The sequence below is a fragment of the Acytostelium subglobosum genome (genome assembly GCF_000787575.1).
Source record: "Acytostelium subglobosum LB1 DNA, scaffold: scaffold35, whole genome shotgun sequence".
Taxonomy (NCBI): Eukaryota; Evosea; class Eumycetozoa; order Acytosteliales; family Acytosteliaceae; genus Acytostelium; species Acytostelium subglobosum.
The window spans coordinates 223,893-246,365 of NW_012236498.1; the positions used below are offsets into that span (position 1 = coordinate 223,893).

At 45.2% G+C, this 22,473-nt stretch overlaps 7 protein-coding genes across 7 annotated transcripts; 6 read left to right on the forward strand and 1 right to left on the reverse strand.

The window, feature by feature from the left end:
- Nucleotides 1-249: 249 nt before the first annotated feature.
- Nucleotides 250-2,101, forward strand: SAMD00019534_118350 (hypothetical protein; the record flags this gene model as incomplete). The annotated part of the gene is made up of 6 exons (XM_012892983.1): nucleotides 250-471; nucleotides 550-692; nucleotides 754-1,003; nucleotides 1,067-1,184; nucleotides 1,256-1,443; nucleotides 1,517-2,101. Coding segments are annotated over 6 exons (1,506 nt in total), but the record flags the coding sequence as incomplete, so codon positions are not given.
- A 101-nt stretch (nucleotides 2,102-2,202) lies between these two features.
- Nucleotides 2,203-3,726, reverse strand: SAMD00019534_118360 (hypothetical protein; the record flags this gene model as incomplete). The annotated part of the gene is made up of 3 exons (XM_012892984.1): nucleotides 2,203-3,154; nucleotides 3,223-3,539; nucleotides 3,616-3,726. 3 exons carry the CDS (start codon nucleotides 3,724-3,726, stop codon nucleotides 2,203-2,205), a joined length of 1,380 nt encoding a protein of 459 aa, XP_012748438.1.
- Nucleotides 3,727-4,607: 881 nt separating this feature from the next.
- Nucleotides 4,608-4,943, forward strand: SAMD00019534_118370 (hypothetical protein; the record flags this gene model as incomplete). Its single annotated transcript, XM_012892985.1, has 2 exons — nucleotides 4,608-4,698; nucleotides 4,756-4,943. 2 exons carry the CDS (start codon nucleotides 4,608-4,610, stop codon nucleotides 4,941-4,943), a joined length of 279 nt encoding a protein of 92 aa, XP_012748439.1.
- A 396-nt stretch (nucleotides 4,944-5,339) lies between these two features.
- On the forward strand, nucleotides 5,340-7,771 carry SAMD00019534_118380 (hypothetical protein; the record flags this gene model as incomplete). The annotated part of the gene is made up of 6 exons (XM_012892986.1): nucleotides 5,340-5,492; nucleotides 5,561-5,951; nucleotides 6,013-6,299; nucleotides 6,360-6,656; nucleotides 6,736-6,843; nucleotides 6,908-7,771. The coding sequence occupies 6 exons, from the start codon at nucleotides 5,340-5,342 to the stop codon at nucleotides 7,769-7,771; spliced, it is 2,100 nt and encodes a 699-aa protein (XP_012748440.1).
- A 398-nt stretch (nucleotides 7,772-8,169) lies between these two features.
- Nucleotides 8,170-14,376, forward strand: SAMD00019534_118390 (hypothetical protein; the record flags this gene model as incomplete). Its single annotated transcript, XM_012892987.1, has 6 exons — nucleotides 8,170-9,179; nucleotides 9,242-11,080; nucleotides 11,144-11,606; nucleotides 11,682-11,872; nucleotides 11,942-12,134; nucleotides 12,208-14,376. 6 exons carry the CDS (start codon nucleotides 8,170-8,172, stop codon nucleotides 14,374-14,376), a joined length of 5,865 nt encoding a protein of 1,954 aa, XP_012748441.1.
- Nucleotides 14,377-18,555: 4,179 nt separating this feature from the next.
- On the forward strand, nucleotides 18,556-20,112 carry SAMD00019534_118400 (hypothetical protein; the record flags this gene model as incomplete). Its single annotated transcript, XM_012892988.1, has 1 exon — nucleotides 18,556-20,112. One exon carries the CDS (start codon nucleotides 18,556-18,558, stop codon nucleotides 20,110-20,112), a length of 1,557 nt encoding a protein of 518 aa, XP_012748442.1.
- A 639-nt stretch (nucleotides 20,113-20,751) lies between these two features.
- On the forward strand, nucleotides 20,752-22,299 carry SAMD00019534_118410 (hypothetical protein; the record flags this gene model as incomplete). Its single annotated transcript, XM_012892989.1, has 2 exons — nucleotides 20,752-21,948; nucleotides 22,018-22,299. Coding segments are annotated over 2 exons (1,479 nt in total), but the record flags the coding sequence as incomplete, so codon positions are not given.
- Nucleotides 22,300-22,473: the final 174 nt, after the last annotated feature.

Consider the following 22,473-nt stretch of genomic DNA (forward strand, 5'->3'; position numbering starts at 1 on the left):
CTACTTTTGACATTATTGTTCATGTTGATATTGGTCACTTCATCAACTACTACATATACATCACCAGAAGCAACAGATAATACAATCAATATACAAACTCAGCAAGATCAAGTACCTAGACAAGGACAAGGACAAGGAAAAGGACATCAACAAAAGTCAATAATATCAGATTTCGATGTGGATGATAGTAGTTATTCACCAGAGGTTAATCAACAAGCAGAGAATAATGCAATATTGGTTATATTAGGAATGTTATGTGGTGCTGTATTTATAGTTTATATCTTGGTTTCATTGCATATACCATTCATACCAGAGTCTGTAGCAATAGTTGTCTATGGTATTATAATTGGAATCATCGCAAGATTTACCAACAGTGCCATGGCAGAGAGAGTGACAACTTTCAATCCAGACCTATTCTTCCTATTCATACTTCCAACGATCATCTTTGAGACTGGATTCTCATTGCCAAAGGTATACTCATTCATCCATTAATTCAAATCAATCATTCCTAACCATACTCAATCATACATTCATTCAAACATTGGTTAGACGGACTTCTTTCACCATTTTATACCAATCATTATATTTGCCGTGTTTGGTACAATGATATCATTTGCTGTTACAGGTGCAGGAGTTTATGTAGTTGGACTTCTTGGATGGTCTTATCCACTAAGTGCCAAGGACTCATTCATGTATGTCGTCTTCATCACTCACTCTCCAACTCAATCACTGACTGTATCAACAAAACAATAGATTTGGAGCAATGACATCGGCAACAGATCCTGTGGCTACTTTGGCAATCTTCCAAGCACTTAATGTCGACTCCACTTTGTATATGTTAGTGTTGGGTGAGAGTATATTGAATGACGCTACTGCCATTATGCTCTATCGAACAGTTGAGAATTTCTCACTCAACCTACTCTGGATCAACTTATTGACATTCTTTGCAGTATCCATTGGTAGTGTTGCACTTGGAATTGTCATGGCACTTGTACTCTCATTGGTAAGATACCTTCTATCATTCAATCAAACTTAACTCGCTGACTCATTCATCAATGTGGAATAGATGCTCAAGTTTATCAACTTCGGTAAATTCCCAGCCTTGGAGACAATATTTATGATTATGTTCTCCTATGCCTCTTATGTCCTTGCAAATACATTGGAGATATCTGGAATATTGGCTGGTATGTTAGCTAATCAATCATTTATATGGACCTTCTCAACATGATACTAACTCCTATACATCACTTCGTAGTGTTCTTCTTTGGTATTACATTCAATCAATATGGTGCGTACAGCTTGTCACCTTACACCAAGTTGACATCCAAACAACTATTCAGGACAGCAGCATTCATTTGTGAAACATGTGTCTTTATCTACATTGGTATATCAGCATCATTCCACAGCTTTACATTCAATACTGGTCTATTCATTTGGAGTTTTGTAAGTAATAGGCTATCATTCATGATGGAATGATCGATCACATACTTACATCAGATCCATATTCTTTAACTAGGTATTCTTATTGGTATCCAGAGCAATGTCAGTGTTCCCAATATGCTTTATACTCAACAAGATTAAGAAGGATAAGATACCAATGCCAATCCAGGTGGCATTATGGTTTGCTGGATTGAGAGGCGCAATAGCCTTCTCTCTAAGTCTCTTCTACAAATCTCCATCACAGGCTTACATTCAAACCGATGTATTGTTGAATGTCTGTGCCACTCTGTTCATCCTGGGCATTGGTACATACCCTCTGCTCAAGGTGTTGGGTATCAAGACGGCCTCATCAGATCAATCACTCAACAACATCACACAGGTAATGAGCAAGAAGACCAAGGCAAAGGAGAGGACAAAGTTGTATCAGAGTATCGATGACAAGTACTTTAAGAAGTGGTTCAGGAGAAAGCTGCCGCCACTGTCCAACGAGGCCATTCAGATCTTTGAGCGATTGGTCAAGTTCTCAAATGAAGAGGATATCGACACGTACACATTCAACTCGCCAGAGTTGAGATTCGAGCTACTGGAGAATGCTGAGGACAACTTCAATCACAACTCTGATCCAACATCGCCATTGATAGAAGGTGGTCCACTGGTACTCTAGATATCACGATTGATCGACTGTTGTTTGGTTGATTGATTGATGCCGACTAATCTGTTTAATAATATAATCTCACGACATTGTAAACAAGCTGAGCTTAATTAATACTTTGATGTTGATGACTTTAACCTTTCGACCACCTCACTGGCAGCACGCTCTCCACTCTCAAGTGCACCTTCCATGTATCCAATCCAGATTGAAGCTGTCTCTGTACCAGCCCAGTGAATGCGTCCAACTGGGTTACGTAGTGCTCCGGCACAGCTCTCCAACACACCAGGTCCAGCATAGGACACGTAGCATCCTCTGGCATACTCATCGTTCTTCCAGTACTTCTCCAAGAAGTACTTGGGCTTGAGAGCACGCGGTCCCCACCAACGAGCGTAGCATTCGAGCACGGCTTGCTTGCGCTCCTCTGGTGTCTTTCTTCCCCACTCCTTGGCTGGTCCACCGGCAATGAATCCAACGATGGCGGTCTTCTTGTCATCGTGTGAGGAATCGTCGTAGCATATATAGATTGGACCCTTGTCGCTCAGAGCCTCGGCACTGTATCCATCCTGTCTCCAGAACGGTTCGTCATAGATGGCAATCGTCTTGATGACGGTGCCCATTGGCAGACGCTGGGTGAGCTCGTCACGCTCGGGTGGCATTAGTGGACGATACTCTATTCTTCCGGCCAGGGGTGGGGGCACGGTCACAATGACGAACTTGGAGTGGAAGGTGACACCCTTGTCGTTGGTCACCTGGCATCCCGAGCCATCCTGGTGAATTGACTTTATCGGTGAGTTGAGCTTGCAGTACTGCAGTCCAACCTTCTCGGCCAACCTCTCAGATATCTGTTGAGAGCCACCAATCATTCGTCTCTCCTGTGCTCCACCTCTAATATCAGCCAGAAGACCATAGTTTCCAGCGGCCTTGATGAACAACAGGAACCAAAGGAAGCTAACCTCTGATGGATCGGCAGCCAAACACACCTTGACGAACCAATCAATGATGTTCTTGGCCTCAACGTCCTTAATATTCAATGTTGTCCAATGTTGAACAGTCATATGATCCCTTCAATAGTGTGTTTGTTAGTTCTGGTCATCACTTGATAGTGTGATGATGTACACCATAATACATACCATTCATGTGCTCTTGGATGCTTGTGAGGTGCCTTGGTATCAATTGTATCGGCTAGTTTATCGACGAGGGCGATGGCATCCTCAAGACCAGCCAAACTGTATTTGGAAGTGTTCAACGATGAGATGTTTCCTTCATAGTAGATCTTCTTTCCATTGAGTTCCAATACATGTTTGCCCTCATCATATTGCTCAAAGGTCTTGATGCCCAGCTCGTCACATAGCTTCCTCAAGTGAGTATGCGTGCCACCCATCCATTGACCACCAAGATCAAACCAATATCCATCGACCTCCAACGATTCAGTTCTTCCACCAAACCTCTGCAGCAAGTTAAGTACTTGTAAGTTAGTAAAATGATTCAGTAAGTCTAGATAATGCCTCGCTCACTACACATACATCTCTGGCTTCAAGTACCAAGACGGTTTTATTCTGGTCTCTTAAAGATCTAGCTGCTTGGAGACCTGACAGGCCTCCACCAATAACAATGCAGTCGTACTGCGTCTTCATTTGTTGTTATATTTGTAAAGTTATAATATTAGTATCTGTTGTTGTTGTTGTAATTGAGTATGAATGAATGAGATGTATTAGATGGAATTTAACACCATTGTAGAGTGTTGGGTGAGTGTTGCCCTCACTGTTTAGAGATGTGTTTGTTGTTCACCCCATTCTACAAGATCTTGATATCCTATTCAGGAGATAACCCCAATCTTACACTTTATGAGCTTCACTTCTTTTCAAACCCTTGAAGTATCTTCTTTGACATTACCTTTATTTATTTAATCACTATCTCTCTATCTCTATCATTCTATCTATCATTATTATTTATTTCCACGATAACAATGAACAATATGAATATACCAAAGTGGCTCAACAACTACCAATATTTTGTTGATGATGCCAACTACAACAACAATGAGATTGAGAATCAAGACTCCAACAATATGAATAATGATACAAATAATAATAACAATACTTTGATAACGTATAGAAGTGAGTTGGATGAGGTTAGAGGTGAATGGAATGAATACTTGTTAAAGTATAATAGAGCATGTGATTATTATCAATCATTGAAACAATTGATTGCATTTTTGTCAACCAAACATCACAAGCTTGAGATGGAGTATATGTCATTGGACACAAAGAATAATGAGAAGTTGATTGAGATTGCAAGGATGAAGTATACTATTATTTGTTTGGATAGAGGTAATATCTTTAAATTAATTTAAAGAGTACCTCCCTTGATATTTTACTAACTAAATTGGATGATTGATAATAACTAAGACTTCAAGAGAGTGATCAAAGATATTATCAATTTGAGATTGAAGTCCAGGACCGAGTCCAACATATTGGATGGTGAGAGGAATGACTATGACAAAGAGTACAAGTTTATGGATGAGGTCAAGAGTGAGTTCAACTCAGTCTTGAACCAATCAACGACATCAATTGAGAAAGAGAAGTCAATCGTACAACAGAATATTGGTATGTTTGGTAGAGAATAGTGTTTGTATGACTTACTAATTGTAAACTTTAATTAAGATGATGTACTTAGTGGTGATGTTGAGCATAGTGCCTATGATGAAGAGGATAGGGAGAAGTATCTGGCCGAGCTGAAGGAGAAGGAGTCCAAACTGAACAAGAAGATCAATGAACTTACTGATCATGTCCACCAGGAGAAGAGGGATCAGTTGGAGACATTGAGGAAGAGATGTCAAACCTCATGTTAGAGAATGAAAGAAAGATAGAGTGAATGAAATGAAGGGAGGGAAGGAATGGGTAGAGCCACCTCCTTGTGTTTTTGATGATCATGCTAGAATGACACCCCCTTTTTTTTAATTAACACCCTCTCACCCTGAGGGAAGTGCACAGTTCAGCTGTAAGAGCAACAGACATTGTCAGTCAGCTACAACAAGACAGACAGATAGATAGGTAGATTGGGTAGATAGATAGATAGAGAACGTTGTTGTTGCAAAAGGTTTGGGGAATAGAGTAAATAGAGAGATGTGCATGTGAGCTACCTGTGACACAAAGACACGACAAAGACAGACAGAACGATCAGATACCTATTTATATATATATATACACATTAAAGGGACACTGATAACAACAACACTGCCCTCTTTATGACCCAGACCAAACACCTACCAACATCATCATCATCTACATCAACATCACATACTATAATGGAGAACAACCAATTAAAGCATGGAAGAAGCGATGCTCCTATCATCAAGCTATCGATCGACCTTATCAAGACATATAAGAACATCAACCAAGTATGTATTGGTTCATTATACAACCATGATCATGATGATGATGTTGACTCATCAAATCAAACAAATAGATATACTATGCAGCAAAGTCAAAGAAGAAGAATGAGCTACTAGCCAAGCAAGCTGCTGCAACAGCTGGAAGTGGTAGTAGTAGTAGCAGCAGCAGCGGCGGCAGTAACATCAATAACAACAACAACAATAATAATAACAATGGCTTTGACGATGAGAATGGTGACTATATATTCAGGGACAACGATGTCTTTGAGGATCGCTTCGAGATCAAGGCACACTTGGGCAAAGGATCATTCGGTCAAGTTGTCAAGGCATACGATCGTGTCACAGAAGAGTTTGTCGCCATCAAGATCATCAAGAACAGGACACCCTTTTACAATCAAGCACTGATCGAGATTGAGTTGCTAGAGTCCATGAACCGGAAGGACCCTGAAGATCAATACAAGATAGGTATGTAGACGGAGGAGCATGTAGTCGTGACCACTCTACTCACCTCACCCATTAACGACAGTTCGATACAAGCAACACTTCAAGTTCAAGGGACACCTTTGTCTGGTGACAGAGCTGTTGTCATTCAATCTGTACGACCTGCTGAGGAACACTCAGTTCTTGGGCGTCTCACTGAATCTGATCAAGAAGTTTGCACATCAGATACTCACGGCACTCTACTTTATGTCGACTGCCGAGGTCGACGTCATCCACTGCGACCTCAAACCAGAGAACATCTTGCTGAGGAATCCCAAGCGAAGTGCGATCAAGATCATCGACTTTGGTAGCTCATGCCATTCCAACGAACGAGTATGGTGTCGTCCTTGTCGTATCGCTCGTCTCACATCACATCACTAACCATCCTTTTAGATGTACAAGTACATACAGAGTCGATTCTATCGATCACCAGAGATTATAATGGAGTTGGAGTACTCATTCTCGATTGACATGTGGAGTTTGGGCTGCATCCTTGTGGAGATGCACTGTGGTGAACCATTGTTTGCCGGTCAGAATGAGCTTGACCAGCTGACACGCATCATTGAGGTGCTGGACATGCCTCCTGTATATATGATTGAAAAGAGTCCAAAGCTAAAGAAGTTCTTCACTGTCAATCACAGTGATCCCCTATCCAAGTACCAGTTGAGAAGGACTGATCGATTGAAAGAGGTACGTGTGTGACCGACCAGCCATTCCAATCATTCAATCATACGATCAATCGTACTAACATCTACGATCCATCTCATAGTTCCAGCCCAAGAAACTATCGGACATCATTGGAGTGGACAAGGGAGGACCTCATGGACGAAGGAAAGGCGAGCAATGCCATACTTTGGCCGATTATTTAAAGTTTCAAGTATGTTGTTTGATGATCCATGACCAACTCCATCATATTAACAATGTACCAATCAAACAAACAGGACCTCATTGAGAAGATGCTGATATATGATCCAATCAAACGTATAACACCACTGGAAGCATTGCAACATCCATTTTTCCTTTCTGGCACAAATGAGGACAATAGGGGCACTGGTGGCGTCAATCCAGCATCATTGACTCTTCCACCACTTTCATTCCCATTCCCACCGCCAACGTCCCAACTTCAACAACAGTCAGCCATATCTCACTCTCATTCCCATTCCCATTCCCAATCTCAACCAAACCTGTCGACGACGACATCATCATCATCATCCAACATCATCAATAGTAGTACCAACAGTAACAACAACAACAGTAATATCGACTACACTAATCAGCAGAGCAGCTCACCAACAACAAAGTCATCAAACTCTTCCACACTCTCACCTCACCTATCATCCACATCCTTGCATTCACATTCGCCACAGCTTCATCAACATCAGCATCAACAACTCCACTCTTACCAACATCAACAACGTTACAAATCACCAACAACATCATCATCATCCAATATAGACCAACATCAACAATATCCACAACAACAACAACAACAACAACAACAACACAAGACTCATTCACCTTCAAAGCATGACATCCATCATTTGATTGAAGATACATCTAGCACTACTAGTACAAGCAGTGGTAGTGGTATTGGCATTGGAGGTCACCATCATTACAAGCAGAGTGCAGACGATGACTTGCGACTCAACCATCATAGCATCCATCCACATTCCCATCATCACCAACATGGTGGTGGACAACCAACCAACATGAACATTTACAGCAACAACAACAATGATGACACATCACCCGAGCATGTCCCACCTCTAAACTCCTTATTGTTGAGTGACAAGCAACAGATCTAAGAATTATGGATGGGCCATCATTAATAATAAAGCAGAAGGAAGTGATCATTCAAAAAGCTGGATCATCTTAATGCTCTCATGACGATCATGAATTTGACAATTGTGTACTTCAGTGTCGATTCATCAAAGCGCTGCAATTGCAACAGACAATGTCAAGTCTGTAGACTAGGCGGGAACAGAAGTCCGTTCGAAAAGGTATTTTTGGGTTTTGCAAAAATAAATAAAATTGGGTTTTGCGAAACAGTGTTGGGCCGATCCAAGATTCAAAATTGGGTTCAGTCAAAAACAGATTAGTTCTAAACAATTAATAATAATCTTCACCATTATATATATATTATTCATATACATATACAATACAATACAATATACTTTAGATATAGATACAACATACATTGATGATGTCGACATCATTGAATGATACTCAGCAACAAGGCGAGACTGCTGAGGGCGCAGCATCGCCCTCACCACAGAACTCACCTTCGGTGATCAAGAGGATTGTACCGGCTTTGTTACCAGAGGCCTCACAACCAAATAGTGCACCACCATCACCACAGACACCGAGAGCAAATGGTGGATCACAACTACAAATGGATACTTCAACAACAATAGGCAACAATAATAACAATCCATCATCAGTGATATCAAGACTCTCAACATTGGTACCTTCATCACCAAAGACTACATCATCAACAACACAGAATGGACAGAGTTCACCTTTGTCTGGCTCGCCACAGACGTCGGCTGCGGATGGTCTACGTCAGTTTGCCTCGCGCAAGTATCAGGCCGTGGCATCATTCCTTTCGATTGCGCTCAAGGACGAGGAGATACAACAACACAACCCTCTGCGATTAACTTGGAGCGACTTTGAAGCCGAGTACGAGAAGGAATGCCAAACACTGCCAGAGGGACTGCGCTTCCCAAATGGTGAAGTGCTCGTGAGACGCATCGAGAAGTGTCCACGCTATATATTCCCGCCGACTGTGGGTCTGGTCATGGGCGGCCTCGAGCAGCATGTCAAAGACATCATACATCACTTCTACAAGGACTATCTGATCGTGCAGAACAAGAGCGAGTTGGCGCGCAGTCAGTCTGGACGAAGGTCCAGCGCAGGATTGGCCAGCAAGTCAGCAATGTTCAGTTTGGCCAACAACAACAATACCTCGCCAACAATGTCATCGTCGCCGAGCGAACACAGTAATCCACTCAAGAGTCAGTTGTTCTCAAGAACAAAGATTAGCGCGTCAATCAATGGTGGTGGTGGCAAGGGCAATGTGAACATATCAACAACACCAGGACGACGAACCATCATCGAGACATCAGGCGACGACCTAATATCATTCATGGCTCCACCATCAATCACAACCACCGCCACACAAGATCCACTCAAACAATTGATACCAGAACGATAGTATGTAGATGGATATACAGAGAGACCTCGAAGTGAGCTCATATGACTAACACTGATCCTAGTGGCCTGGAACTATTGTGCGAGGTCAAGGAACTCAAGTTCCTGCATGACATTGAACCTTTGTTCTGCACACTGTACATTGTGGACTTGGATAAGCGCGAGAGGATATCAGAGAACTTCAACTTCCACTTGAACTCAAAGCAGATGTTGGACTCACTCAAGATCAACAGCGACACGATACTGGGCGGGTGGGCCTGCCAGCGACAGGCACTGTTCTCGCTCAACAAGTACCATCCAAACATGTACTTCATTCTGCGAGTGTATCATATCTTCCGTGGCGACATTGAGAAGGACATCAAGCCCTACATCAAGGACTACAAGAAACAAAACAAACCCAATGTCATCACTCAGTTCAAGGCCGAGATCGTCGAGAAGTGCTCGGGCTGGGGCGCGTCGCCCGACCATCACGATCTTCAACCGTTGGCGTGGGGAGCCTACCCGGTGTTCCATCGTCCGACACTGACTACCACGACACAGGCGTCAGCATCAACCGCCAACCTGTTACAGTATCTTCAACAACAGCAACCTCTTCCACAGTCACCGTCGCAAGCGCAATCGACACCAGCCACACCTTTATCTCCACCCCAGTCACCTTCACCAACGATCAACTCTACATCACCGCCTTACAATCCAATGTTATCGCCACCCAGCGTCAACATGACCAAGGCACGCAGCTACACACCTCCTCCAAACATCCCCACGCCACCGCCACCTCCCATGTCACCGTCAACCACTCCACCCATCATCATGTCACCTCATGGCAACAAGACCAACATTGAGATTGTGGGCATGGTGCCGTGCACGCCCAACCTGAACGACAGATCGATTTGCGAGTTGCTCATCAACGACAAGGACCTTCGCAAGATGAAGACTGTGCAGGCCAGCTTCACAATGACTTTGCGAACGTTGGATACGGACGAGGAGGTCAAGGGTCGCATCAGCCCGTCGCTGGTGCCCCTGCTGCCCACTGTTGAGCCCGAGAACCTGCATCAGAGCGGTCTTATTCGCGACATCCAGGACTTTAGCGAGACACCCTATCCCTTTGTTGAGTATATCAACAACTTGTATATTTATCCAGACACTGCACTCATCAAGAGCTACAAGAATCCCAACCTGCAGATTCAGGTGCAGCTGGTGGAGGACTTGGTCAGCCTCAAGGCCATCAAGTGCGTCTATCCAACGACGCCACCCTACATCCCCACCAACCTGTGGGACAAACTGAACATGCCCGGCCCCGGCCAACCAGGTCCCACACCATCCATGCCCTTCCCACCTCTCGACTTTGGATGCTACTCGTCTGTGTCGTTCCACGACAAGCGTCCACTTTTTGTCGAGGAGTTCAAGCTGAAGCTGCCGACCAAGCTCACCGGACAACACCTGTTGTTCACCTTTTATCACTCCAATCCCAACTCCAAGAAGGAACAAAAGACAGCGATTGGCTACGCTGCCATCTCGCTGCTGCAGGCGCAGGGCATGTTCTTGCGCGATGACATCTATCATATACCGATCAGTAGCGAGCTGTCGTCCACACTGGACACGACCATCATCACATCCGAGGAGAACAAGAAGGAGAAGCGCGAGTACTTCACCTTCCGTCTCAAGCTGGTCAGCAGTGTGATCACACAGGACACCAACATCTCAATGTTCTTCCGTCACTTTAGCAGTGAACACAACTCTATTGGACGCACGCAGGAAGTTGTCAAGGGCATCCAAAAGATCGATCGACTGAGTTGTGTCCAATTCTTCCCATCCATCCTCGATCAACTATTCCAAATCATGGTGTGCTGTGCCAACGATGTTGCCATGCAGGCATTCTCATCAATATTACATGTGATCAAGATGTAAGTTGCAACCTCAATCACTCAATGGAACTACTCCACTCACTAACTCAATCAATCATACAGAGTTGATGGATACGAGAAGAAGGCAGGAACAGAGAAGAGTAGATTGTTGACGTATTACTCAGAGTATATGTTTGATTATGTACCTGATTCAAAGAACCTTTATGAGGAGCTGTGTAGACAGTGGCTACACGCAATGCATGGCGACAGTGGAGGTGGCTCGACCAAGACCAACTCCAACCTCATCTTTGTCAAGGACTTTAGATTGAATTGGTTCCTCTTTGACATTATGACCAAGTCGATGGCACTGTCCTTGGCCAACTCATCGCAGCTCGACTCTGACCTGGGTCGTGAGAACCGTTTCAAAGTGGAGTTCCAAGAGAACCTGCATCGTCTCGTACTCAAGCTGCTGCCACAGAGTGACTCAACCAACATGTCAGTTCAAAGTTGGGAGTTCTTCACCAAGTTCCCATACTTTATCAACAACCTCTTCCCTCTGATCGACAGAGGATTCCTTTATAACCTGGTACGTACATCAAGGTACAAATTATGGCGTCTATGGATGGCCAATCCACTAACTTACACTCGATCAATCAAACAGATATATAGTTACATTGCACGTATAGTTACATTCTCCAATGGAAGCGAGAAGGATAAGGACAACATTGCATTAATCACAATCAAGTTCAACTTCCTCAAGATCATCTGCGACTATGATCACTACATTCCACTCAACTTCCCTCTGCCCATCCAGGTTGTAGACTCAATATCAGACTTGACCACAAAGTTCTTGTATGTTATTACTTTGATTGATCATGACACATGATGAATCGACACTGATATTCTCAACCATTCAAATAGCAAACGACATTTCATTGCAGTGTTATTGATCAATGAGGTTGAAGCATGCCTCAAACAGAACAAACCATCGATACGCAATCATGCCATTCTTACATTGAAGCAACTGTTGAAGAAGCATCACTACGATCCACGTTACCAAATGCAGGACATCCGTGAGAAGATAGCCACTATCTACTTCCCATTCGTACTAATGGTATGTCCGTCCGACCTATACATCATGGAATCATTCCAACTCCCACTAACCAATCAATCAATCATATGATTAGATGGTGGAACACTATTCAATATTGAGTTATGGATTGGATGCAATCAATGAGTTACCGGAATGGTTGACTTGTTTGATTTGGATACTTCAATATTGTAATCGATCATTGTTGAGAGTTTGGTTCCAGAAAGAGACAGAGACACGTCAGCTCAACTTCCTCTCAATCATGTTGTTGTCATTGGAGACGTTCAAAGATGAACCATCGATACACGAGATCATCCAGCTGGACATTGAGATATGCAAGCTGATCCTGGAGGACTTCAAATCGATCGAGGACAAGGTGTTCAACATGGTTATGAACAACATTCAGCGCGCATCCACGCTGGCCACGCACGACCTGTTGCCCGAGGTCTACAAGTTGATCCGCGAGACGCTGATACCCAATCACTCGATCAACATCTTCCAATCATCACAGAACTCCTACTGCGAGATACTGTCCTACGAACTGTTCTGTGCGGCTGACTCGCCCAAGCTGGCCAACGAGGCATCGACACTCTTTTACCAACTGCTCGACCGTAACTTTGCCACGACTAATGATGTGGCGCGCATGAAGGTCCAGTCGACGGTGGCCATCTCCAAGCTGGTCGGCGAGCTCAAGCTGGACAACTCCAACAATCTCACGGCGTTCCTGTCGCGAGTGCGTGCACAGCTGAAGGACCACGGCTCACAAACGTTCCAGAACCACGTGGACGAGTTGATCACTCGCATCAACACATTGATCAAGTACGCCAACACTATAACTGCTAATCGATCAGATATAGAGATGGTGGCCGAGATGTATTATAACATTGCCAACAACTATTTTGAGAGTCCCAACCTGCGCGTCACATGGCTCGAGAACCTCTCCAAGAAGAACACCGACAATGCACAGTACGATGAAGCGGCGCAGTGTCTGATACAGAGCGCCTTCCTCATCTCTCGCTACCTGTTCAAGTCTGGCAAGTATGGATTCGTCGGTACCACTTCCGACTACGTTGCCATTTGCCCCAATATTCCCAACGAACTAGAGTTGCCACCTCTCAAGGACGACACGGTGCTACAGGCTTGGACCCTCGAGTACATGATCCATCTGTTGGAGCATGCCATTGAGCTTGGACTGCGAGCCAATCGCTACGAGCTGGCGATCGAGATCCACTCGCTCATCTCTGGCATCTACAAGTCCAAGAAGGACTACCGGTCGATGATCACAACGCTCTCCAATCAAAAGACAGTGTGCGAGACGATGGTAGAGAAGTCAAAGGACAGGTTCCAGCCCAAGTACTACAGGATCAGCTTCATTGGCAGTGGGTTCGAGGAGATGGACGGCAAGGAGTACATCTACAAGAAACCGGCCGACTGTCTGCTCAAGCACATTCAGACACAGATTCGCGAGTACCTCAACGAGAAGTTTGGCAAGACCCTAGACCAGAACCTCGTGCTGCTGCCCAATGCCCCGTTCGACCGCGCCAGCCTGGACGCCAGCAAGCTCTACTTCCAGATCATCAATGTGGACGCCTACATTGAGCTGAGCCAGCTCTCTGCGGCCGACGGCAAGTTTGACCAATACTTTGGCGTGTCACAGTTCATCAGTGAGACGGCGTACAGTCACGAGGGCAAGGCTATTCAGGAGGACTTGTCCAAGCAACTCAAGAAGAAGACCATCTTCTCGGTGGAGCCTGCATCATTCCCCTACATGAAGAATCGTATCGAGATCACGTCGAAGCGCGAGATCATCCTGTCGCCAATCGAGAATGCAATCGAATTGATCAAAGCGCGCACAGTCAAGATGGTGGAGCAGCTCAACACATCGTCGCCATCGATCAACTTGGTTCAACAACTCTTGCAGGGCACGGTACTACCAATGGTCAACGAGGGTCCTTTGAAGATCTGCGAGGTCTTTTTGCCAAAGTGCAATCCTAGCTCACCGCCCACGACACCAGTGCAGTACAAGACAGAACATGTTGAGCAGCTCAGGAAAGAGATGTGTGGATTCCTTCATTACAGTCAACACTTGATCAGATTGAACAAACGATTGATCACTCCACAACATCAAGACTTTCACAGTATGGTCGAGAAGCACTTTGAGCAACTGAAGAAGGACATGCAGGCCTATGGCATTGTAATGGCTGCGCCACACACCAGATTCAACAGTCCAACTACTGCTACTGCTGCTGCTCCTTCAGGACAGTGATCATTGGAGGATCTGTTCAACAATGAAATGATATCAACTTGATGTCCATTTATTTATTTATTCCACATACATTGTCGTCTTCCAATCAATCACTCACACCACCACTCTCACACACACTTGCGATTCAATTTCATTAGCACTTTGCATCGGGATCAAAACACTCTACATCACAACAAGAAACAAAGAAACAAACAATCCACCCACACCCATCCACCCAACCAAACTTGATTGATTTTTGTTTCTGTTGTTGTAAACACAACAACATTGACCAACTATTATTATTCACCTATTTAGATAGATAGATAGAGATAGAGATAGAAAGAGATTGTGTATGTGATCACATATACTCTTATTGATTATGTATAATAATAGTAAATACTATCATTAATAATAATATCAATATCTATCAACTCATACTTTGTAATACTATATAACTACACTACAACTTATTTATTTAATCATTCAGCTTCAATAGATTCAATTATTATTAATGAGAATGATGATAGAGATGAATGAACATCATACTCCTGTAACAACATCGTCATCAGTTGTCCCTCAACAACAACAACAAGAACATGGCAACCTTGTTGTTTTAGAGACATATCCACATGCATCTGGAAGATATCCAGTACATGAAGCAGCATATAATAATGATATAAATCAACTAATTGTATATTGTGGTGTGATCACTCAACAACAACTACTTCAACAACAACAACAATTACAACAACAGCAGGCTAATAGTAATAGAGGTTCATTTGATGAAGATGATGATAATGATGCAGATGACAATAACAACAATGATCAATTGGCACAATCAACTTTAAATGCTGGAACATCTTCATCATCACAACCAATCAATGAATTGGATTCACTCGGACAAACACCATTGATGTACGCCAATCAGTTGAGTACCATCAACTACTTGATCGCCAAGAACGCTCGTCTTAACATCAGAGACTTGGAACGACAGACTGCGATGCACAAGGCTGCCAAGCGTGGCTTTGCCCAGGGACTCTCCACCCTGCTTGACGCCGGCGCCCACATAAAGCGTGACATCACAGGCTGCACCCCGCTGCACATTTGCTGCGCCAATGGCAACGTGGAGTGTGTCGCCACCATGGTGGCCAAGGGTCCGCGACGTGTCAAGGCAGAGGCACGCGACAGGAAGGGACGAACGGCACTGCACATCGCCGTCGACTCCAACATGCCTGACGAGGTATCCGAACAGATCATCCAGTTGCTACTGAATGGCGGCTCACTCATCGACACCAAGGACAAGGAGAAGAAGACGCCGCTGCATCTGGCATCGCTCAGGGGCAAGACAAAGTGTGTTCTGGCCCTACTGAGTCGTGGCGCCAGCGTGGAGATATGTGACAACAGTGGCGCTCTGGCGTTGCACTATGCTGTGGGCAACACACACTGCTACAAGGCGGCCAAGCACATGATTGCCAAGGGTGCCAAGGTCAGTGCCGTCGACAACAATGGACAGACACCAATCTTCTATGCAGCACGCTCTGGTCATCCAAAGAGCGTCAAGGTGCTTCTGCGATCAGGTGCTCAGGCCAACGTCAAGGACAACCAGAGTCGCACGCCACTACACTTCTCGTTGGACATTTGCAACTCGACAATTTCCAGCATGTTGGTGTCGGCTGGTGCCGACGTCTCGCTGAGATACAAGTATGGAGCCAAAGGCGAGAAGACAACACCACGCGAAAAGTCACTTCAGTGGGCGACGTCGCCATCCCCCGATGCCCCAGCACCATCACCAACGACAACTGGTGCCGACCTGGAGGACGCGCGCGCCGACATGTTTGGCTTCCTTCCCGACTCCTCATTGTCCACACTTCACATCAAGAAGTGGTCCGACACCAAGGAGTTCTATCACACACTGAACAAGCAGAAGTCGTCGTACGAGAAGCTGCTCGAGAAGAAGTGGCTAAAGATCATTGACAACTGGGATAGGTACACGACAAAGAAGCCGACCAAAGTACATAGCATGTCATGGAAGACCGTGCCGGACTCTGTTCGCGGTCGTCTCTGGAAGCTGATACTCAAGCCCGACGACTACAGCAGCACTGCCACCATCACCTATGAACAACTACTCGCCAACGACTCTGAGTACGTCAAGCAAATCGACTTGGACATTGACAGAACATACAGGAATCACATCATCTTTAAAGAACGTTTCAGTTCTGGGTATGTACAAACAATCATAGTACTTGATTGATTGATTAAACAGTGCACTGACTAATCACTCTATCAACAACAGACAACAATCACTATTCAACATATTGAAGGCATATAGTATATATGATAATGAAGTTGGATATTGCCAAGGAATGAGTGGATTCGCATCGGTGCTGCTGATGTATATGACAGAGGAGGAGGCATTCTGGTCGTTGGTGTCACTGATGGAGTCGGACAAGTACCAACTTCGTGGTCTGTTCTTACCATCATTCCCACTGCTCTACAGACACTACGCTATACACGAGTCACTGTTGCATGAGGAGCTGCCCAAGCTACAGACACACTTTGGAATCGAAGGCATCACCACATCGATGTACGCCACCAAATGGTTCCTCACGGTGTTTAGTGGCAACATACCATTCCCTCTGTTGATGCGCTTCTGGGACTTGGTACTGGTCAATGGCTACTTTGTCCTACACACATTGGTATTACATCTGCTGCGGACCTACCAAGATACACTCTGTAAGGATAGCTTTGAGAACATACTGCAGTTCTTCTCGAGTCTGGACACAAATGGCATCGACACGTACACATTCTGCCGTGGCGCCAAGAAGCACAAGGTGTCAGAGAGAAAGATAGAGAAGATACTCAAGAAACATGAACATCAGCAAACACAACTTCACATCAACCCGGACTTGCCCAGTTCCCCGCAACAGCTGGGGATGCCCGCTCTCAACACGGCCACAACTCCAACTGGCACCGCCTAAGTTGGGGGGTGCGTGCCTGCAGACAGGGCCAGTGGTTGGCTCCAACTTGCAAGGTCCAAAGCCAATCATTTAGTTGATCTCATTAAAGCGAGAAGATTTGGCTATAGATGTACACACAACACACACTACTACTTTGGTGCTGGTCTTTCCTTGCGTCATTAGTGCTCTGGTGGTGGGCGCGCCGCGTACTTGTCAAAGATCAAGTTGGTTGTGGAGAACAAAACAACACGACTGTTGTCTAGATCAGGTCAGTCAAAGTGCTGCCTGCCACCCGACACCTTTAGTTTGTTTCCGTAGACTTTCAGATCGTTTTCCGTGTTCATCTTGTCCTTTGGCACTCGCGACCACCCTCAGTCTTGTCGTGATGATCCGAGTTATGATAACAGCAAAGAGACACCCGCTTAATTACCCAGAGACTGACCCCACCTAGTCCAAAGTCGGGGCATCTTTCGGTCGTTCCGATCAAACCACGTTGGGTTAGTTCTGAACTAAAAAAGTGGGGAGACACTCTCGTGTTTGATCACTTGATCACTTGCGTTCCTTTGCAATCTTTGCCGACACCCACACAGCCACGAAACAAACCCCACCCACACTCGGGATCGGAACACTAACAGGGATACGCCCCACCACAAGGCCCAGTGGGCTTTCGTCTTTACAGAAATGTGGACAAGCAACGAGTCAGATGATATTATCATCTTTGCAGCACCACCTACACCTTGTCAGTGTGTGTTTGAGTGTGGGTATATCAATAGCGCCAAGGACTATCTTGATTGAAGGTGTAGTTGTAGCGATAGACACACCTCAACACACACTAATCATATGATGGGGGTGGTCAAAGATATTCTATTTGTTCCATACTTATACAAGTCAGTGGGTGTCAGACTCAAAGGCCGAGAATGAAAGCCAAGGGGTCGGGGTTAGGGCACTGCCCAAAGGTTGTCCTTTGCCAGTTATACTACTTCAAAAGCTTATACTACCACCACCATCATCATAATGACCTTTGAATCTAATTGGTTCCCTGATAACTTATGAGTATGATAGTCTAAATATAATCCAAAGTATAAGGGTGTCGATCACGTGATCGTCCGAATACCTTGTTATAATTATCTGCCAATACTCCGATATTTAAGCAGACACTTGGTAGTCCTTCATTAATCATTCATAATTATAACTTATAACTTATACATATTTATTTATTTATATTATATATATATACTAAACAATGACTAGATCAGGATTAGAAACTGAGAGCTACCCAAGTGGTGGCAGAACATTGACCACCGGAAAGAAGATTGCCATCTTTGTTGGAACCGTCGCTACCGCCTCCTTGTTGATCTTGCTGCTGGTGTTCCTCGTACCTAGAAAGGACACTTGCTCAGATAACAACAACAACAACACACCAATCGTATCCAACAAGCCACTCAATGTCATCGTCTTTGTACCAGATGGATTCGGACCATCTGGAGCCACCCTCGGCCGTGTCATGAAGCAACTCACCACCGGCAAACCAACTGGAGCCCTCAACTTTGACCCATACCTCACCGGAACCATCCAGACCAAGTCGTCCAACAGTTTGATCACCGACTCTGCGGCCGCCGCCTCTGCCTACTCAACTGGATTCAAGTGTGCCAACGGTGCCATGGGTGTCAACGACAAGTCCGAGCCAATCGGTACCATGTTCGAGGCCGCCAAGACCAAGGGAATGAAGACTGGAGTCGTCGTCACCACCAGAATCTCAGATGCCACCCCAGGTGGTTTCTACTCCCACACTGTCAGCAGAGGTTACGAGGACTTCATCATCTCCCAGTTCATCAACCGCAACATGTCTGTCGCCCTTGGTGGTGGCAAGAAGTACTTCAACGCCACCGTCATGGAGAAGGCCAACAAGATGTACAACGTTGTCTACGACAAGGATGCCATGAACAAGGTTACCACCGGTAACATCTTGGGTCTGTTTGCCGACGCCGACCTTCCATACGAGATCGACAGACTCAACAACCAGAACTACTCCAAGATCCCATCGCTCGCCGAGATGACCGCCAAGGGACTCGAGCTGATCTCCCAGAACAACGACAAGGGTTTCATCATGTTGGTTGAGGGTTCCAAGATCGATCTTGCTGGCCACGACAACGACGCCTTTGCCCACTGGCAAGAGACCCTTGCATTTGACAATGCCTTCCAGGTTGTTTTGGACTTTGCCAACAAGGACAACAACACCGTCCTCGTCATGATGGCCGACCACGAGACTGGAGGTCTTACCCTTGGTCTTCAGCCAAACAACATGGTCGGTGCCATCTACGAGTTCTTCCCAGACTTCCTGCTCTCAAACAACGGCTCTGCCCAGACCATTGCTAAGGCCATCCTCAGCATGAAGAACTTGAACTCCACCACCACCCCAACCATCGTCCAGGCAATCAACAGCGCTGTCAACTCCTACTACAAGCCAGGCAACTGGGACACCAACCCCAACACAACATTCACAACAGCCGAGCTCGACCATCTCTCAGCCCTTTACGTAAAGGCCGACAGCTCATTGCTCTCCGAGTACATTGGCCGTTACATGTCTGTTCGCGCTAAGATTGGCTGGACCACCGGAGGTCACACTGGTACCGACATCAACCTGTACAACCACTACACTGGTAACACCACCTTTGTCCAGATGAACATGTTGAAGGGTAACCACGACAACACTGACATCTCACGTTACCTTGCCACCATCCTCGGATTGGATCTTGCTGCTGAGACTGCCAAGTTGGCCGGTACTCCAGTCAAGCCATAAGGGATGGTTGTTGGACAACAGAATAATATATAATAATAATAATAACAATAATAAACTTCGCTAAGTATATATTTATATGTATACATACAAATACAACAACTAAAAGAATGAACTGTCAGAGTGATGTCGTCTTTGTTGGACTCCAACAATGCTACGCAATGCTAAAAACAATTCGAAACAATTCAAAACAATTATTATTATTTATCTGATCGCGAACATTGAGTTGCATAGATGTTGACAACAAGTTGATGAATTGTTGATCGGCCCCAATGTTTTATTTATGTTGTAGGATGAAGTTGATTGAATCCTTCATCAACTTGGATATAAATGGTAGGTGTGCCCTTATAAAATAAGTTGGTGGTTATCTCCGACACTATAGGGATGTGACCTTTAAGGTTCCCTGCTGCTGAAGTTGCATTCGTCGGTGTCGTCTATGTCTTTGATATTATTGTAGTTGCTCGTTCGATCGACACAACTTAAATATTTAATATTAAAAGGTACCCATTACCCAACGACCGGTCACATGCAACATCCTGGTGCTATCTACGAATGAATGGACCTGCTGGCTTAAGTATCAATAGTCCATTCCAATTCAAACAACTTTCCATCGATCAATCAATCGAAATAATAAATATATATACTTATCTATTTATACATATATTCATATACAAAAAAATAATGACACAACAAATGGATACTGATTACCCAACTGGTGGTTCTAAATTGTCTACTGCCAAGAAGATTGCCATTGGAGTGGTGGTCGTTGCCTTGGCTGTGTTGCTGATATTGTTGTGTGTGTTCTTGATTCCAAGAAACAACGATGATAAACATACCGGTCCATTGAATGTTATTGTCTTTATACCTGATGGATTCGGACCATCAGGTGCCACTCTGGCCAGAGTGATGAAGAACGTTACAACGAATGGTGGCTCGCTCTCTCTCAACTTTGATCCATTCCTCGTGGGTACCGTCCGAACTAGGTCTGCCAGCAGTCTGGTCACGGACTCTGCCGCTGCCGCCTCTGCCTACTCCACTGGATACAAGACGATAAACGATGCTCTGGGTGTCGATGCCGCCATGAGGCCACTCGGTACCATGTTTGAGGCGGCCAAGACCAAGGGAATGAAGACCGGTCTGGTTGTCACCACCAGAATCTCCGACGCCACTCCATCAGCATTCTACGCTCACTCGGCCACCAGAGAGAATGAGGCATTCATCATCTCGCAGTGGGCCAACCGTGGTATCAATGTTGCGCTGGGCGGTGGCAAGAAGTACTTCAACTCCACAATCCTGGAGCAGGCTGCCAACAACTACACGATCGTTTTTGACAAGGAGTCCATGGCCAATGTGACCAAGGGCAACATTCTCGGTCTGTTTGCTAGGAAGGACATGCCATATGAGATCGACAGAGTCAATGATCCACAGTACTCCCATCTGCCATCGCTCGCCGAGATGACCACCAAGGCTCTGGAACTGATCTCCCAGAACAACGACAAGGGTTTCATTCTCTTGGTTGAGGGATCCAAGATTGATCTGGCCGGCCACGACAATGACGCCTTCACTCACTGGCGCGAGACTCTTGCCTTTGACAGTGCTTTCCAGGTCGGTTTAGACTTTGCCAAGAAGGACAAGAACACTGTGATTGTGATGATGGCCGACCACGAGACTGGTGGACTGACCCTTGGCTTCCAGCCAGACCTGAAGACCTACCCAGACTACCTGTGGATCCCTGAGCTCCTGACCATGACTACTGCCTCGGCCACAGCCATGACTGCCGAGATCTCCGCCATGAACAAGACGACCAACGCTACCGTGATCACCGGCTATATCAACACAGTGATCAACAAGCACTACAAGCCAGCCAACTGGGACACCAACCCAAACACAACATTCACCACTGCAGAGACAGAGTTGCTGGTCCACTTTTACGGCATTGAGGACTGGTGGTCGTTGGCCCAGTTCATTGGTCGCTACATGTCTGAGCGTGCATGGGTAGGCTTCACCACTGGCGGTCACACAGGATCCGACATCAACCTGTACAACCACTACACGGGCAGTGATGACAATGTTGAGGAGCAAATGTTGCATGGTAATTACGACAACACTGACATTGCTCGTTATCTTGAATCCATCCTACACTTGGACCTGGCTGCTGAGACTGCTAAACTTGTCAACACACCTGTTAAGCCATAAGCTAAGCTAAGATCTAATATAATATAATAATATAACATTAATGATTACGAATCAAAAAGGACGTGTAATGAGTATGTGTTTGTCACTTGAAATGATGAGAGAATATGTTAATGACATTGTTGAGATAATCGCAAGGTCTCAAGTGAGATCATTACACACAATTGGGGT